The sequence below is a fragment of the Xenopus laevis genome, chromosome 7L, assembly GCF_017654675.1.
Source record: "Xenopus laevis strain J_2021 chromosome 7L, Xenopus_laevis_v10.1, whole genome shotgun sequence".
Lineage (NCBI taxonomy): Eukaryota > Metazoa > Chordata > Amphibia > Anura > Pipidae > Xenopus > Xenopus laevis.
Genome location: NC_054383.1, coordinates 138,313,495 through 138,328,080, shown reverse-complemented (window position 1 = coordinate 138,328,080; position 14,586 = coordinate 138,313,495). Strand labels below are relative to the sequence as shown.

Genomic DNA, 14,586 nt, shown 5'->3' with positions numbered 1-14,586 from the left:
AGTCACAGACACACTTTATATTCAGGACAATTCTGAAGCCCAACAAGCTCCTCCCCCCGAGGCCCCGCCTTTCTGCATCCCCAGGAGAGACAATGTGTGTGTATTGTGAGAAATAGCAGAGCAGTTGCTTCAATATTCCACACACTCACTATTTATTGGGCCCATTTTGAGTCTCTCTGATCCGTTACTTATAACAAACTCACTCCCATAAACACTGACGTACTTATCCCTGCCCTACCAGCCCGCCTCGGAGTCACGTGACTCACTCATTCACACAAACACGCCCCCTTATTCCTCTGCGCGCGCACTCGCCCCACCCTTTACTACGCAGTTAGGAATCACCGTGTAACGCGAGACCGCGCTCGCTTCTGATTGGCTACTTGCAGTTGCGCGCCGGATCTGGCGCAATCACGCATGCGCCGCGCGGTGACAGGACAGACGATTTGGGGTTTTGTAGGTTCCCTCGCGCCGTTTGTCTCAGGGAGAGAAGAACTTGAGTTCCAGGCTCCCGCTGTGTTAGTTGCACCGTGTTCCCTCATGGCTCCCCGGCTGCAGCTGGAGAAGGCCGCCTGGAAATGGACCGACACCGTCAGACCGGAGGACGTTGGACAAGAGCACATAGAGGCTGCCTATCGGGTCCGCCTGGAGCCCTGTGTCCGCGGAATCTGCCGGTACCGAATCCCCTCACCTCTCCGCTTCTTCCTCCAACCGAATAATGTGTCCAACTTCTCCCCAAATTCCCTCCCCCCCAACTATACTGAGTCTCCTTCCCCCCAAATTCCCTCCCCCCAACTATACTGATTCTCCTCCCCCAACTATACTGAGTCTCCTTCCCCCCAAATTCCCTCCCCCCAACTATACCGAGTCTCCTTCCCCCCAAATTCCCTCCCCCCAACTATACTGAGTCTCCTTCTCCCCAAATTCCCTCCCCCCAACTATACTGAGTCTCCTTCTCCCCAAATTCCCTCCCCCCAACTATACTGAGTCTCCTTCTCCCCCAAATTCCCTCCCCCAACTATACTAAGTCTCCTTCCCCCCAAATTCCCTCCTTACCCTCCCCCCCAAATTCCCTCCCCCCAACTATACGGAGTCTCCTTCCCCCCAAATTCCCTCCTTACCCTCCCCCCAACTATACGGAGTCTCCTTCCCCCCAAATTCCCTCCCCCCAACTATACGGAGTCTCCTTCCCCCCAAATTCCCTCCCCCAACTATACTGAGTCTCCTTCCCCCCCAAATTCCCTCCTTACCCTCCCCCCCAACTATACGGAGTCTCCTTCCCCCCAAATTCCCTCCCCCCAACTATACTGATTCTCCTCCCCCAACTATACTGAGTCTCCTTCTCCCCCAAATTCCCTCCCCCCAACTATACTGAGTCTCCTTCTCCCCAAATGCCCTTCCCCCAACTATACTGAGTCTCCTTCTCCCCAAATTCCCTCCCCCCAACTATACTGAGTCTCCTTCTCCCCAAATTCCCTCCCCCCAACTATACTGAGTCTCCTTCTCCCCAAATTCACTCCCCCCAACTATACTGAGTCTCCTTCTCCCCAAATTCCCTCCCCCCAACTATACTGAGTCTCCTTCACCCCCTTACATTCCTAGGCAACTGTCTAACCCACAGCATTTGCCCCCCAAAAGCCACAGGTTTGTGTTAACCCTTTGTTTGCACTCCAGTGCACCTCTGCTCACATCTCACACACACATCATTTACCCTTATCCACCCTGAATCTCAAGTTATTTCTGTTTTTTTTTTTTTTTTTGTTTTAAACAACACGTTGCTAGAAATCCCTTCACTTTCATCTTACATCCACTGTTGGGGTTCAATCTATTTTCAGGGGTCACATCATTGTGTCACACAAAATACACAGCACATTTTACACAGACATAACCTGTTCTTTTCCTCTTCAAAGGAGGAACTGCAAAGGAAACCCAAATTGTTTAGTTGGAGTTGGGGAGCACGTCTGGTTGGGGGAGATTGATGAAAATACCTTCCATAATATCGATGACCCAAACTCTGAACGGAGGAAAAAGGTGAGACCTTTACTTTTGGCATTTAAACACACGTACACATTTTATACTGCAACACTGCTAGAAATGTTCTTAATCCCGAGTGTTTATCACTGAATTGTAAATGTCAGTTAAAGGGATGAGGAGGTGTGTACATATGGACATAGTCTTGATTCCTGCACCTTTATTTATATTTAGTTGAACGGGCTCTTTGCTATAATGTGTTTTTCCTGTTTTTAAAGAACACGTTTGTTGGGCTGACAAACCTCGGAGCCACCTGTTATGTGAACACGTTTGTCCAAGTGTGGTTTCTGAACATGGAGCTGCGCAGAGCTCTGTATTTGTATGAGAACTCGTGGAGCGCTGAGAAGGCTGAGCAGTGCATACAGGAAGATAAAGGTATGGGGGATCCAGCGAGCAGCACACCTGTCTGTTTTTTATGTGTCTCCTGTTTCCTAATAAATTAGATTTTATACTCTTTTATACTTGTTCCAAACTAGTGATGTGATGCATACACATTCCCTGACTGCCACCAAAACCAACTTTAACCTGCCTGTTTCTTACACTCTGTTCTCAACACTGTTACTGAATGCAAACAATGAACTTTATAGTGGCTAGTGTTTCAGCTTTGTGTCATGTGTGATTTATTTGTAGCTTAGCTTCTGTGTAGTTCTGCTCCCATGTCACCCATTCCCAGTTTGTGTTGTGTAATGTGCACACAGTTGTTCAGTTAAAAAGGTTAAATGACGTGGGTGAAACAACTGAACCTTGTGTTCTCTTTCAAATTTTTTACCTATTTGCTGTTGAGTATCTTAACTGTTTACTATGTTTTTATCCTATAGAATATGAACCTCAAACAATCTGTGAGCATCTTCAGTATTTGTTTGCTCTGCTGCAGAACAGTAACCGGAGATACATTGATCCCTCCAGTTTCATAAAAGCCCTGGGACTGGACACTGGGCAGCAACAGGTTTGTATATTTATGGCATGTGTTGTGTATAATGAACATGACTGATGGTTTCTTGTGCTATTAGACAATGCTGAGTAGTGCAGGGTAGGGATAGTGACATGCACTTGTTCTTATGCTGTAGTGCCAACATGTATAACTGCAGTCATTATTGATCTTTTTGGGGAATTTTGATGGCTGTGTTGAGTTTGTGTTTAATATGTGCCCTTTCTTAGTCCTTATGATTCAGCCCATTGGGGATATATGTACATATTTGATTCAGCCCATTGGGGATATATGTACATATTTGATTCAGCCCATTGGGGATATATGTACATATTTGTATGTATGAGGAATCAGTTGCTCTTTGAAAGTTGCAAGTAGGTTGTGATTGATTGTTTTGTTAAACTTGTCTCTGGGAGATTGTGGTTCTGGTTTCTCCCAGGTTTTAGTCAGAAAGCTGGCATACATGTAATTGCTACTCCAGTTCTTGGTTTGGGTTGTGAGATCAATAATGTGGTTGAGAATTAGTCACTGTTTTATTCTCATAAATTAGCCCTACGTTATCATTTATTTTTTTTATATGATATAACCTCACTTGTGTTAACAGTGCACCTTTGATGCACTTCATTTGGCCCAGTCCATGGCATGGAGTGGTTTGGGCAGAGATGAAAGTTTAAGACTATTTATATACATCTTAAAAGATTTTTCTCCGCTATAGTATTGTTCTCACAGCCCTGCCCCCAGACAAGCTGCATATAGATGAATGACCACTGCCTTATCCCAAATTCCCTACTTATGGCCCCCAATAGAAACCAGGAAAAAAATTGATGAAGCAGAGTATTTGATTTATATGAAAAGAAAAATCCTCATGCAGCACTTTGAACTCCAACATATTGCGGAGCTGATTGTTCACAGGCAACATGGTCACTTTAAAAGTAATAACATCTTTGCCAAAACTATTAAAGTATTATTAAATATTATTGTTGTTGTTCTGTCAATAAGCTAGTGACTTGAGCAAAAGGCAGAAGAGTATCCCCAGAGCAGTGTTCATGAGAGAGAATCCTGCCTTGATCTAGTTATTATTCCTAGTGTACTGCTTCTTATCACTTCGTCCAGTTGTATAGTATGAAAATCTCCCAGGGTTACTCCTCTGCTCCTGACAGTATGAATGTTTTAAGCAGAGCGTGAATGTCCCCTGTGTCCACACTCTATAATTGTCAATTCCTTGGAGGATTTTTCTGAAACCAAATACAATTATTAAGTACAACACCATTATGTCTTGAATACATGCTGTATGCTTATACAGGCCTCAGACCTTTGAGAGGTTTGATATGATACAAGGGAGCTGCCTCTTATTACCCTACCTGGTTAGCTAATGTTTTCCGCTTTACTCCTTTATTTTTTTTATTTCCCAGGATGCACAAGAATTTTCCAAGCTCTTCATGTCGCTGCTGGAAGACACGTTGTCAAAACAGACGGACCCAATTGTTAGAAACATTATTCAGGAGCAGTTCTGTGGGCAATATGCCTATGTCACCATGTGAGTTCCAATCTCTTCATAGTCTTTTGGCTGCAGATATTGCCGATATAGCCCAAGTATATTTCGAGGTATTCCCTTAATTTATTAGGGTAAGGTGCAAAGTGTACGTTTTGTTATGAACTCCTCAAATGAAGTTCAAAGGAGTTTGAAACATAGAGTATATTTCTGCTTTCTAGTAATGGTATGTGGTGTGCCTTGTGTTACTCAGATGCAGCCAGTGTGGCAGGGAATCCAAGCTGGTATCCAAATTTTACGAGCTGGAGCTGAATATCCAAGGACATAAGCAGCTAACGGAATGTATTGCGGAGTTTCTCAAGGTAACCAGCTGCAGGAAAGCCCCAGAAAAGTGAATTTAAATGAGGCTTGTCAACCACTGACCCTTTTCTCTGTAGGAGGAAAAGCTTGAAGGTGATAATCGCTACTTCTGTGAGAACTGTCAGAGTAAGCAAAATGCCACTCGTAAGATCCGACTACTTAATCTTCCCCCAACGTTGAATCTGCAGCTCATGCGCTTTGTGTTTGACAGGTAGCAATCCTCTCCTGCGTTTGTGCCCACATGGTAGGACTCCTGCATTCTGGCGACACATTCAATCATTGTTTCTTTTTTTTAACAGGCAAACCGGTCATAAGAAGAAACTGAACACATATATTGGATTTTCTGAGATTCTTGATATGGATCCCTACCTTGAACATGCAGGTTTGTTTCACAGAGACCCAGCAGCCCCCACCAGCCCACTAAATTGACTATGAATACTAAAATAAGCCCCTCTGGCATTTGCCAGAACACACAGATTGCCAGTCCGGGCCTGCTTTGCATCCACTACAGTTAGCTCATAGCCCTTTTCTGCTTTTTCTTTCGGGGTAGTTAATTGCTTAACATTTTTATTTTCCAGATGGTACATATTGCTATGAACTGAGCGCAGTTCTAATCCATCGAGGGGTGAGTGCATACTCTGGTCATTACATTGCTCATGTCAAGGACCCACAGACAGGGGAGTGGTACAAATTCAATGACGAAGATATAGAAAAGATGGAAGGGAAGAAGCTGCAGCTTGGAATTGAGGAAGATCTAGGTAAAGCCTTTACGTTGTGAGTGCATTTTTAAAATCTTCCTTTCTTCAAATGTTCTGCACAGCACTTGGGCTTAGATTTCTCTCTTTGAAAGTCGTTTGTTGCAAAATACAAGTCTTCTCCGGCACTTTTCAGTACAGCACATAAGCTTAATAAACTCCTCATATTGGCCATATCATGGTTCTTGACAGTAGTCACTTTCACTGTCAGTGTTTGTGTATCTTTAGTACCTTACCTGCTGTCCCTTCTCTTAGTTTGGGTACACCATTCCTGGTTTGTTCCTTCTTTCATGAGTTCACATTGTGGGTAGTTGCAACTCTGGTGTTTGGGCAGCCACCTAAACTCATTATCTGGATCAAAACAGACAAGAGGAGGCATTAGAACGCAATACATAAGGGCTTCTGGATAGTCTGTTGTTTTTTTTTTCATGACTGTAGAAAGGTGAAGGATAAAAATTAATAATTTATCGGCATATAATATTTTTAGCTCTTACTGCTACATTTAAACCTAGATCAGGTAGTTATATATCAACAGCACAAATCTTTTTCTTTCTTTCAATACTAACAATTCTGAGCTTCTATGTCTTGTACATTACTTTATTTCGGTTGTGCAACACAATGTCTTGGGAGCCGGTCGCCTCAAGTAACTTTAGAGGGCATTAACTTTAGAGGGCATTAGCGTAGCATTCAGGAGGAGGGAAGACATGTAGGTGTTATTGTGGCATGCAAGTTAAGGACTAACTCCATTTTATTTTATTTATAAATTTGGTGTGAATGCAGCTAGGTATGGTCCTTAGTGCTGACACTTCTTACCTGGCTGTCGTACATGACTTCTGTATTCTGTACTCTCTCTACATACCCACCCATCTGCAATTTTCAGTTTTAACAGCATCCTCTTCATGGCAGGTGAGGTTGACCCGTAGTGAGGTTGTTATAAAAACAAATGCTGATGCACAACATGGAGTAAGAGCAAGACGTTTGATATTTAGAAGTCTCTTGTGAATGAAGCAAAAGACAATCCATGTGGTCCAAGAAGTGTGTGTATTTAGACCTTGCCTACAACTATGCACTGTATTAGACCCCTTATGCCATTGGAGTCCGGACCTATAATTCAAATTTTTTTTTCCTTTCTTTCTCAAAACAGAACAATCCAAAACAGCACCCCGCAAACCCAAATGTGCAAAAGGAATTCACTGTTCTCGCAATGCCTACATGTTGGTCTATAGGCTGAAGACAGTGGAAAAACAAGATATTGCTTTTGAAGTTCCAGGTAATCATATAGTTCAGTAATATGTGATTTTGCTTCATAATAATAATAAGCTGTATGTATATACAGTAGAAACCCCATTTTATGTTTTTCAGGGGACCATAAAAAATGGTGTAAAAGGAAATGTAAAATCAGGGAAATGTGTTATGCATAATATATAAGAGGGACCACAAAACAACAATGTAAAATGAGGGGAAACTTAAAATCAGGGGATGTAAAATTGAGGTTTCACTGTATGTGTTTTCTGGTAGTTTTAGTACATGTCTGGGATTGAGTTTCATTCTTGTGAGTATTATCCTATCATGGGGCAGTGCCCAGTCTTATGGAGACTAAAGCCTGAAACTAGAACTTTCCCAAAACTCCAACTAGATACAATACTCTGCTCTGTTTATACCATCTGGCAATTTTCTGTTCACATTTAATGTAAAAAAAAGATAATAAGTAATTGCACACAATCGCTGTATATAGTCTCTGCCCCCTCCCGGCTCCATCAAAGGAACATACAAATGTGACTGATATGCTTGTTTCTCTGCGCAGCTTTCCTACAGAAGCTGGTGGAACTGGATAACTGCAAGTTTGAGGAGTGGTGCGTGGAGATGGTGGACATGCGCAGAGAAAGCGTAGATAAAGGCAAAGCCAAACACGAGGAGGTGAAGGAGCTGTACCAGAGGTTACCAGCTGGAGCTGGTCTGTAAGATATTTTATTATATCCTTACATAGAGCCATAAATTTATAATGAATGAATGAATTGGGATAATGTATTGCAGATCAGGAATAGGACTTGTGGGGATATATATATGTATATGTGTGTGTGTGTGTATGTACAGTATTATGCTCTGCACCTTTCTCACTGGCACGGAGATTCATTGTAAATTACATGTTTTAAATATTGTAGTTGGCACTGAAATCTGTTTATACCATTTACTGTAATGTACGTATGTGAGCCACGGAACAGTTTTCAGCACACTAAATGACTGAGCTTTGTTGGCTTTTATTTGGCACAAACACAAATCTTCAGCCCATTGGCTTCACATAGGGAATCACATTTACTTCACATCATAGGGAATAACACACAGTCCCACTTTTACACCCTCACTGGTGTTCTCATAAACTCACGGTTTCCTTAGCCTTCACTGGCTTTCACTGGACACAAGTCCCAGAATCCTCTCTGGGGCATACTAGAGACACTCTTGTCTTCTGGGACGGGTTCTCTCTTCTCTTCCTCTCCAGTCCTTTGGAGCTTTCTCCAACTCAGGGGGAATCACATTCTTTTCCCAGCTACACACAGGCACCTTTTTCCACTCAAGAAGGTTCTCACGTGGCCCCTCACCCTCCTACACTCAAGGAGGTCTCTAGAGGGAAGCTCTGAGCTGTTGCTCCACACCTCCTTTTAACTACAGCTCACCTGTAACTAATTACTTGGCTACCTCTAGTTTAGGCATCTCCAAAACACCTATTCACTTCATGGACCCACTATCCAGCTTTTCCTAAGCCAGTACAGAATTAAACCACATTACTTGCTGCAGCCACACGGACTTTTCCCTGGAGTTTATTTCAGCAGCCTAATACTGGTGAAACACACACAATATTGTGCCCCTTTGACACACACATTTTACATTATCTATAGTCTCCTTATGTATGGGTGCAGTCTGAATATCGGTTAAAGGGGTGGTTCACCTTTGAGTTAACTTTTAGTATGATGTATAGAGTGATATTCTGAGACAATTTGCAGTTGGTTTTCATTTTTTATTATTTATAGTTTTTGAGTTATTTAGCTTTTTATTCAGCCGCTCTCCAGTTTGCAAATTCAGCAGTCTGGTTGTCTAAATTACAATAGTAACCATACACTGATTTGAATGAGAGACTGGAATATGAATAGGAGATGGGCTGAATAGAAATATGAGTACTAAAAAGTAGCAATAATAATACATTTGTAGCCTTACAGAGCATTTGTTTTTAGATGGAGTCAGCGACCCTCATTTGAAAGCTGGGATGAGTCAGAAGAAGAAGGCAAATAATTCAAAAACTAAAAATTGAATTGAAAATTTAAAATTTGCTTAGAATTGGCTGTTCTATAACATACTAAATTTTAACTTAAAGGCGAACCACCCCTTTAAGTGAAGTGGTGCTGCAGACTGTAAGTGTGTAACGTGGGGCTGTGGCCTCTATGTAGGCTATTGTGACCTGTACATATGGAGTAATTGTGTTGTTTGGGGGGCATCACCTGTAAATAGGGATAATGTTGGGGCTATATGGCCTTTATGGGGTAACTGGGCTGTGGCCATTAAATGGAGTAACTGTATCATTTGGATGCAGCATCTATGTGTAGTATATGTAATATCTTGTGGCCTCTATATGGAAAGTGTAACTTGGCGCTGATACCTTTATATAGGGTAATGGTTATAGGGGGCTGTGATCTTTACTTGGGGCTGAAGTATGTTTGTTGGGGAAATGGTGTAACTTAAAGGAGAAGGAAACCCTTTTGGTGCAAAACCCCTCCCCCCCCCCCCCCCCCGGGGGCAAATGCCCCTAAGTTGCTACTTGCCGCTCGGTGCAGGTCCTCTCCCTTTTAGTTTGCAGGTGCCATGTTCTCCCGTACGGTCTTCTTCCTGGATTCCCCGGCGTTTGGCGGGGCGTGCGTAGTTGGAGCATTTGCCGGTTCAGCTCTACTGCGCATGCGCCGAAAGTCACAAAGTTTTGAGATTTTTTTTTTTCGGCAACTTCATGACTTCCGGCGCATGCGCAGTAGATTCCAACCGGCAAATTCTCGTACTGCGTATGCGCCGCCAAACGCCGGGCAATCCAGGAAGAAGACTGCACGGGAGATCATGGCACCTGCGAAGTCCAAGGGAGAGGACCTGTGCCGAGGGGTAAGCAGCAACTTAGGGGCATTTGCTCTACTGGAGAGGTAGGCTAGGGGGGAGGGGTTTTGTACCAAAAGGGTTTCCTTCCCCTTTAAGCCTGTGGCCTTTATACTGGGTAACTGTTAGGTGCTGCTGCAGCCTTTATATTGACTTCAGAATTACTGTAATGTTTCACTGTAAGTTTGTATGATGGGACTGCAACTTGTATATTGGATAACTTTTTTTTTTTTTTTTTTTTTTTTTCTTAATTAATGTGATATTGCATGTTTTTACATGGGGCTGCAGCCTGTATAGGGGTAACTAATGTGTTACTGAGAGTAGTTGTGTAACTTAACTGCAGTCTTTATATCGGTTCCCATAACATGGAGCTGTGATCTGTACATAGGGAAATTTGGGGGGGGGGGGGGGGCTGAAACTTATATATGAGGTGCTGCATCTTTACACAGGGCTGTGGCCAGTATTTAGGCTAACTGTGTGGGGTTGGGGTCTGTATATAGTGTAACAGTAGTGCAAGGCTGCAGCCTGTATGTGGCTGAACTGTAATGTGGGCCCATTGCTTGTATACGAGGCAACTGTGTAATGTGGGGATGTGTATATTTTGTATATAGAGACTGTAACTGTCCTCTGTCCCACCCACTGCTGGTTTTATAATGTCTGTGTCACAGGCTCCCGGGGAAATGTATGTGCCGCTAGAATGCTGGGCTTCTTATATTTTGTTCATGTATATTGCAAAAACGTCTGATTTATGAAAACCTTATAGTTGCTGAAATAAAATGAAAACATTTGACTTAAAGGTATACTGTCATAAAATGTCTGAAAGCAATGTTTAGAAGTTTAAGGGGATCTCCACAAATACAAGAGTCCTCTGCACTCAACCCATTATCAATATATTTAAGACAGAGACATTTTGTGCTACTGCTACTGAAAAATGCCTTACCCTTTAAACAAAACAGGGATTGTTTGTCCATATATTACAATATATTTAAGCTGAACAACTACGTCAAAGTCATCCCATATCTGGCCAGTCCTACGCTTAATTTTATCTGATTCATTAAGAATTCTATTGCTTCATTATACATTTTACACAGGGACTAAGTTTTACCTGCAACTTACTCGCTGCTTTCAAAGTAAAACTCCCAAACTTGGCTGCCCTTTTATTAGACACCAGTGGGATCACCTGACTATAGCTGGGAGGGGTGGGAGCTACAACATGGAGCTGGTCACTGCTCCTGTATAACTATAACAAACAAGGTGAGCACAACTTTTCGTTGTTTGTTATAGTTATACAGAGCAGTGACCAGCTCCATGTTGGTGTGCGAGCTAGCCCTGCTGCAGCTCTTGCTGTATGTAGTATATGGATTGCGTATAAGCTCAGTTTTTTTGTCCATTGGGTCTTTAAAAGCTGCCTCCTCTGTTGGGAGAGTAGTTTGCTTAGATAAAAGTGCAATTACTGAATCAACTCTAGGGTGTTTAAGTTAGTGTTGTAGAAGCGTTTGGTTAATGTAGATGGTGATCTGGTTGAGACCATTCCTTATCTATAGTTTGAGATATTGCTTTGAATACTGGGAAAGATCGATTGTTTTTTTGGTGGACTCCTAGTACCCTATCTGCTTTTGACACTGTCACCGACTCATCTTTGATTTCTAGCTTCTCCATCATTGCCTTTAATAGTTTGTCTGAAACCTCTGGTTCGGCAAAGGTATTTTATGTCAGAGACACTTACTAGTTCAGTTTCCTCGTCTGAGAGCGATTCCTCCTGTTCAGATAGATCTCAGGCTCTCTCTTGGGCCCTGTTTTGGAGGACGTATACTTTGGAGTAGTTTGAAAGGTGGTTTTTATCCACTCCAGATTATCCCCAATTTGTGTAGGGACCTGAGATGCTAAAGTCACTCCTGTAACATTGGAGCTGGACGGTCTTTTACCACCAGGGGGGAATTGGTATTACTTTGGTGATGAACCTCTTCATTATGTGCATTTTCCCTCAAAAAATGTGCTGATAGGGTAGGTGCATCGGTGGGCTTACAGTCAGAACTATAAGTCTGCTTGCATTTTTTGCATTTAAAGGAGAAGGAAAGGTTAAAATTAAGTAAGCCTTATCAGAAAGGTCCATCTAAATATACCAGTAAACCCCCAAAGTAGTGCTGCTCTGAGTCCCCTGTCAAAAGAAACACTGCATTTCTTTCCTTCTATTGTGTACACATGGGCTTCTGTATCAGACTTCCTGTTTTCAACTTAAACCTCATTGCCCTGGGCAAGAGCATGCTCAGTTTGCTCCTCTCCCCCCTCCCCTCCCTTTTCTACTGTAATCTGAGCCCAGAGCAGGGAGAGACTCAGGCAGGAAGTGATGTCACACCACATTAATACTGCAGCTCCTATTCTAAACAAACAGAGAGTTTTTAGAGCTTTTTACTCAGGTATGGTAAAACATTCGACAGAATAAATATAGCATTCTAGCTTGTACTATTGCAGCTAATCTATTGGCAATAAAATGCCTCCTAGCTTTCCTTCTCCTTTAATCATTTCAGCCTGTTTTGTAGACTTCCTAGCGACTTGAATGTCTTCCCTTTAAGTCCCTGAGTGAATCTGACCTCTCCATGCTGAGATGTCTCCTGCTCTTATAGGTGCGCAATGTACTTGTGCTGTGGACAAACTGCCTTATCTCTCGTTGTGCACCACCACAAAAACTGCCGTTGCCAAAAGTTCTGAGGTTATTGTGAAGTTATAAGTGCTCTCTGCTGTGTGCCGCTTATTCCACTCACTGTACAGGGTGTGTCATTTTCAGTGACATGCGCTGCGTAACGCTAATGGCGTCGGCTCTCGTGACGTAAGACTCGCAACCATTCGCTCTTTTGCTACTTTTGCTTCAATCTGCCAGCAAAGTTGAGAGACAGCTCAACATGTCTCCATTCCTAACCTAGGAATTTGACCCTAGAAAGAGAAGGAAAAAAAAATAGGAATACATTTTTCTGCCCTACACCTCCGAGGCAGGACAAAGAAATGGGGATGGAAGACGGGGATGTCCTGCCTCCAGAGCTGACGATAGACATAACCCAAGAGCCTGCACTGACCGGAGGGCCGACTAGAAAAATATCGATAATGAGTTGAGTGCAGAGGATCTTGTATTTGTCTATAAGTGCTATGTGGTCACAGCCTCATTGCACCCCTACCTAATGGTTTTAAAAAAAAAAATTAGTGGTGAGCACAACTTTCCCTTTATTTCTGGTGATTTTAATGAAATATGATTGTTAAACAGTGGGTCACGTGATGACAGTATCCCTTTAATGGTAACTAATTGTACATGATTTAAGCTCTGTGTTAGGAGTGTGTACTTTCTGCATCGCTACATCTTCTGTGTCTGTGATTGTCTGTTTGTTTCAGACTGTGCCTATGAGTTTGTGCCGCTGGAGTGGCTCCAGAAGTGGTTGGATGAATCCGCCCCGACCAAACCTATTGACAACTCCAAGTGTCTGTGTTCTCATGGGAGACTGCACCCTGATAAGATCTCCCTCATGAAGAGAATCTCTCAGCAGGCAGCAGATATCTTCTACAAGAGATATGGAGGGGGCCCTCGCATAACTGGTGAGCTCAGGACGGGTACCCCCAGTAACCACTGAGCAAATCCATTTGGGATGAACCTTGGGCCCAGTTTATTAGCGTACAAAAAGTTTATATCAAAAGATATACGTCCCAAGGCTTTTCAATAGTTAAAACAAAAATATTTATTTAAGTTACATTAAAATTGTGATACATACTGACCCCACATGGTCCACCTTGGACCATATATCTTCTGATATAAACTTTTTGTACGCTGATTCCCTATGGAACTGGGGCAAGTCCTTTTGGCTTAATGGAGGATAAATAGAGATCAGATGTGGACCCAGTTTATTAGCCCCTTATGGAAGCGCCTATTTAGCAGTTCGAGTAGCTCCATAGCTGGGCATCTCTCTTTCCCATAGTTACACACGCTGGGCCTTTGCCTCGATTAAGAAGCCACAATAGTTTCCCATTACAGGGATTTGAAGGGTTAAATAGAGTGTGTTGATCTCTGAGGGGCTTGTCAAAAGAGAGTAACAAAGGAAAAACTCTAGCTGGCCCGTTGCCTGCCCGTATTGTTGATGTTGGGAAGGAGAGCTGCCCAGGAGCAGTAAATAGAATAAGAGGTAAGTAGCAGGGTGCACGGATTGTTTTACTCACCCTGGAGATGATGTATAGGGGCTAATGCATTGGACAAGGTTAACTCATGAGTGGGTTTCAACTTTTTCATTGTTCTGTTTAGGATTTCTCAGCAGACTGTTTGATGCTCACCCACCCAATGTATCATACTTATCCACTTTTCTAGCTAATTCTCTCTGCAAAGACTGTGTGGTGGAAAGGTGCAGGGTGTTGCGCTTGAAGAACCAACTGAATGAAGATTACAAATCTATAACTAATATGGTTAAACTTCCAGCGGAGAGGTAATAGATTCATTTCTGTTCCCTGAATTGTAGTACATGAACTGTGGGTAAAGTCTTACTTTTAAAATCTGGCCATCTGAGGGTTTCATTTGTATTTGGATTCACTTACCCGGGGGGGGGGGTTCCCAAACAAAACAATCTCCCCCAGTATTTACCCAGGTACAGAGCTCTGATTCTCTGTACTTCCTGCTCCTGGGCTGTTCTCTTTCCCATGGTCAGACAGGAACCTCCCCCTGGGTAAGTGAATCCAATCTCCCCCAGTACTTACCCAGGTACAGAGCTCTGATTCTCTGTACTTCCTGCTCCTGGGCTGTTCTCTTTCCCATGGTCAGACAGGAACCTCCCCCTGGGTAAGTGAATCCAATCTCCCCCAGTACTTACCCAGGTACAGAGCTCTGATTCTCTGTACTTCCTGCTCCTGGGCTGTTCTCTTTCCCA

At 43.0% G+C, this 14,586-nt stretch overlaps 1 protein-coding gene across 2 annotated transcripts in view; it reads left to right on the top strand.

The window, feature by feature from the left end:
- The first annotated feature begins 338 nt into the window (after positions 1 to 338).
- The window catches only part of usp48.L (ubiquitin specific peptidase 48 L homeolog), a 25,052-nt gene continuing 10,804 nt past the window's right edge, over positions 339 to 14,586 (top strand). Inside the window, exons 1-13 of one of the 2 annotated variants that reach the window (XM_018226513.2) lie at positions 339 to 671; positions 1,908 to 2,028; positions 2,247 to 2,403; positions 2,847 to 2,974; positions 4,369 to 4,493; positions 4,702 to 4,810; positions 4,886 to 5,019; positions 5,108 to 5,190; positions 5,387 to 5,566; positions 6,708 to 6,833; positions 7,368 to 7,517; positions 13,073 to 13,273; positions 13,971 to 14,148. In XM_018226513.2, coding sequence (XP_018082002.1) covers positions 415 to 671; positions 1,908 to 2,028; positions 2,247 to 2,403; positions 2,847 to 2,974; positions 4,369 to 4,493; positions 4,702 to 4,810; positions 4,886 to 5,019; positions 5,108 to 5,190; positions 5,387 to 5,566; positions 6,708 to 6,833; positions 7,368 to 7,517; positions 13,073 to 13,273; positions 13,971 to 14,148 — 1,949 coding nt within the window. In that variant the 5' untranslated portion in view covers positions 339 to 414. The remainder of the gene's footprint in view (positions 672 to 1,907; positions 2,029 to 2,246; positions 2,404 to 2,846; positions 2,975 to 4,368; positions 4,494 to 4,701; positions 4,811 to 4,885; positions 5,020 to 5,107; positions 5,191 to 5,386; positions 5,567 to 6,707; positions 6,834 to 7,367; positions 7,518 to 13,072; positions 13,274 to 13,970; positions 14,149 to 14,586) is intronic. The other variant, XM_018226514.2, reaches the window with a different exon arrangement.